At 40.8% G+C, this 4,470-nt stretch overlaps 1 protein-coding gene across 1 annotated transcript; it reads right to left on the reverse strand.

Moving 5' to 3' along the window:
• Positions 1–2,770: 2,770 nt before the first annotated feature.
• Positions 2,771–3,560, reverse strand: LOC137296815 (uncharacterized). The gene has a single exon (XM_067828684.1). It carries the CDS (start codon positions 3,558–3,560, stop codon positions 2,820–2,822), a length of 741 nt encoding a protein of 246 aa, XP_067684785.1. The 3' UTR covers positions 2,771–2,819.
• Positions 3,561–4,470: the final 910 nt, after the last annotated feature.

Consider the following 4,470-nt stretch of genomic DNA (forward strand, 5'->3'; position numbering starts at 1 on the left):
GCGTAAATGCCATTACTTCGTTACACACAAACACACACAGACACACACACACACACCATTATAAAAAAACTACAGATTATGTTAGAAACACACCCGTAGGCAAGGTTACAACAGAACAAGTACCCCAAACGACAATAGCCCAGGGTTCAGTTTATCATTCAATGAAATTAATTGGCATTTCTTGTAAACATAACCCAGTGATATTGAGGACTATCGATTGAATAGGTTGTATGGTTCATGTGTTGTATGAAATGTACACGAGACGTGCATTTCAGGGTTTCAATAGATATACTGTGTCAATAGTGGGGTTGTAAAGCACTGACGCGCAATTGATTTCAGCTTGTCAGTATCATATTCAGGCAATCACGGTTGGATGGTAGGACACGACACCTACTGTTGATATTTCTAAATGCTTACAATGTCCAATAGCACGGGGTCCCTTAATCTATGAAATTAGGTCCAGCTGATCATCAGATGATTTTCTGCTAATCAAAATATTAAGCACCAGCAAATCCTTTCATACTACATCTGTGAAGAATAACCACTCGTGGCTACCCTCGGAAATACATACTTTCTGATGTAAATGGGGAAAAGCTTGAAAATTATTTGACTGGATAACTAAAAATCAGTGACTGACACCAGGTGTCCTGAGCCACAAGTAGCCACAATTATTTTTCACCTGGCTCCTAACTAGACAAACAAGTAATCGATTAACCTGTTAGTTAATTTAAAATTGCGAGAAATGTGTCGAAGTATATATGCACGGATATAACTGAAGAAAAGGTTTGCTATATAAATTGGTTTTTCAAACACACTGATTGTCAGTATTAATGTATCGGACTACAGATGTCTTTTGTATTTGGTCCCACATACTTCAATATGATATGATTTCTGGGAAATCCATGAGCAGAAAGATGGAAAATACGAAATAGCAGAAACAACGAACTTCAGTGCGAAAGAATGTCCAAACTTTAGAAAGAAATGAAGTGAACTAACGCGGTGAGGGCATTATAGATGTATAATGACCCCCCGAATGATCCATAATAATTTGCATATGCATTGTTCATGTATTCTAATCCATAACGGTGAGAATGTTTGAGCCAATGCACTGTTACCAAGGTCAGTGACTAAGTGTGCAAGTGATCTTTATGCAAATCGATCACGATTAGTGTATATTTGACGACGAATATTAAGGCAGAATTCTCAAAGGCGACAGTCTTTTAATGTTTCTTACATAAAATTGATCTATTCTCTTTGTACATTTAAAAGGTTGGTGACAATGGGTGAGATTAGTTTTACGCCGCACTCAGCTATATTCCAGCTATATGACGGCGGTCTGTAAATAATCGAGCCCGGACCAAATAGGCACACGTATAATGAAACATTTGGAACCTGTTTCCGTTGTCCAGAAAGAACGACAAAATTAAGGACATCTTAAAACATTGACGATCATCTACAAAAAGTAATTAACTCTCATACTCGACGACACTTTCCTTGTTTTTCATTCACCCGAAAGCTTCGAGAAATATCAACATGTTGAATATTCCATGCGAACTGTTAACAGTAAATTGGTTCTGTTGATGTTCACTCACAACCTTGTCTAGAGCTGATCACTCGTCACGTGTATGTCTTATGAAATAAAAGCAACGCCCGAAGGCGCACGACAACACAAAGGTGTGACACTGCACCAGTGCCGTGTGGATTCATCCCAATAATCCATACCTACTCCAGACACATCAGCCAGAGAATACGGCTAAGTTGACTTTGTACTTTTAGCAACGTACACATACATTCAACCACGACTGTGCGCGTCCCTATTACACAACAAATGTACAAGGCTCTCTGTAAAATATGGTTTCCCTTAGCGATTACGCGTCATTTGATAATTACCTCTTAGTGACTCCTTATGTATCGCGACAAAACTGTATTGACGAGTAGTACTTAATCGGTTGTAGAACATAATCATATTAAATAATATATTTGATGCATGCGTGATTTCAAAGGACTGGGAGCGATGGACACACAGACCTTATAACGGTGATCTGCATAATATTGAAGTAGTAGTATGCATATTGATACTGCTTCAAATTCACACACTCAAGTTTGTTCAACATATTTCAGTCTGTACTCGCTGAGGAGTATACAAACGATGTTGCATGTAAGGCACCTAGTAGATCCATAGTACAAATCATCCTACCGGGTACCCGGAGTGAACACAGACACATGCCAATAGAGATGTAAGATGTGCATTACATAGTGTTGGGCGGAAGCCTTACACCACTCCGCTAAAGAACGAGGACATCCATCTACTAACTCTCCCTTCACCTGACCGGTAACCTGCGCTCAAATCACAGGGTCATGTGCATCCCAACGTCCATTCCAAAGGGTATCCTTATAACTAATACATCTGGACTAAGCATGATAGCAAATAGTTACAGATTTTAATAAAAAGCATTGTCAGCGTCTTTGTGGAAAACATTATAACAAACAAGAAAGCTGACTATCTATATTTATCACAGACAAAGAATAATTCCTTTCATTTGTGTATTTTTGGAAACACAGCACAGTAAATTTCCTCTTTGATCTCTTCACTCTCGCAACAAGGGTACCGTTCATACTACCGGTCATACTGCGCATTATCACGTGCGTGGGAATTAGTCATGTATGACACCTGGTCATGCACACTTATCACAGGCAATACGGATTCCTCGCACAAAACCTGTATTACTGGAACCATAACACAATAAATATCCAGTTTCGTCTTTTTCCCGAAGGAACCCGAGAAACCGGAAATGATTTGTCTAATACACTGCGCATGATCATGTCCATGTCATTTCTGTCATTGTCCAGCAATTCTCTATCGGTGAATATGGCTGTCCGTCTAATCTTCTCCCATTCTGATTACGTTTGGCTAGCAGTCGTCTTGCTTTATTCAAATTTGATTTATTAAATGAAGGAGCTGTTTTCATTTGGTTCACGTGATCGCCATTGAAAATATTCACCCGATTGCTCCCACTGGTCAAATCATGATTCGATTTTTTCAGTTCTTGAGCTAGTCTTTGGGCAGTTAACGAAGCGGGAGCAGAAGTCACTTTTCCTCTTTCCAAACTCTCGTCCCGCTCTCGTGCCGACTTTAACTGCTCTTCTGCATGAACAACAACAAACGGCATGTTAGTGTCCCCTATTTTCGAGGTTTTGTCCAGCTGAGTAGTTGAATGGGACAGCACGGGGAGTCCATGAACAAGCCGCTCTACCTTCTTACGCTGGTCTTGATAATGACTGTAGGAAAACTTCACAATAGGTAAAGGTGATTGATACAAACCTTTTTCCACCAGGGTTGTGCTCGTGTCCATCGCATTGTCCGGTACATTTTGATGATATTTCACATCTTCTCCTCTCAGAGGCAAGGACGATTTCAGCATCCCTTGAAAACTAAACCCACCGGTTTCTTCTGAAGGGTATCCGATCACATTGCTACACATACTGCCTTGACGGAGGTGGTGGTGGACCTCTTCGCACCATTTCTCAATCCATCTCCTCTTGAAGCTTGTGAGGGACATTGTGGAAGGTCTCAAATTGTTTAGGATCCCAATGCTGTTTAGAGTCCTTAAGGTCGCGACACTCCATCAATAAATCTCAACGCAAAATAGGAATATTCAGCCTGAATCAAACAACATGCCGATAGGAATGTTTCCAGCACTGATCCTTATTGTACTACAAGACGGCAACACACAGATTAGAATCTCATTGAGTCCCTCTGTCCGCCTGACTGCCAGTCATAATCTCCAGAACTCACAAAGGTAGCAACCTTACTCGAATCAAAAACATTCTCTACTATGTCGGTCTTTCCCGTTGCCTCGCAGACCTGCCCAAGCGGCCAGTTGTAGTGACTGTGTCTTAGTCTTGCTGACTGCCAAACTTTTAATTAGACTCTGCTGAACACCCTAACATTCATTCAACACCTATTCACGCCTCCCACAGTGCCCTCCCTTTGATAAATAAAGCAGAGGTTTACAGTGATCAAATGATATTGATTAGCCAAGTGTTGCTAATGGACGATGCGGACACGCCAGTTACTTCCCTTTGTGTCGCCAACATCATACTTTACGTCTGAATATACACAGTCGGTGGTGTGTTTTTCAAGTTTCCTGTGGAGATTGATTGGCTTTCTGACTGCATTTTCAAGTAGTGAACGGCAGCTTATAGGATCAACATATACCGGCGTTACTTCAAAACAAAACCCTTCTTAAGCAGCTAACCACACACACGTTATGCCGATTATGTGACTGACTACAGCCAAGCGTGCACGGTTTGCCTGTTTCAGTATCGGGGTTGGCTATTAAGACTCACTGGATCATATCTGCCGATTGCTTACGTATATATTTATATGCATTGTATTTTGTATAAATAGGCTTACGGATCTATCGAACCCGAGATCAGGGGTATTTAAAATAATGACATTACTTCTGA

This window comes from Haliotis asinina, chromosome 9 (assembly GCF_037392515.1).
Source record: "Haliotis asinina isolate JCU_RB_2024 chromosome 9, JCU_Hal_asi_v2, whole genome shotgun sequence".
NCBI lineage: Eukaryota > Metazoa > Mollusca > Gastropoda > Lepetellida > Haliotidae > Haliotis > Haliotis asinina.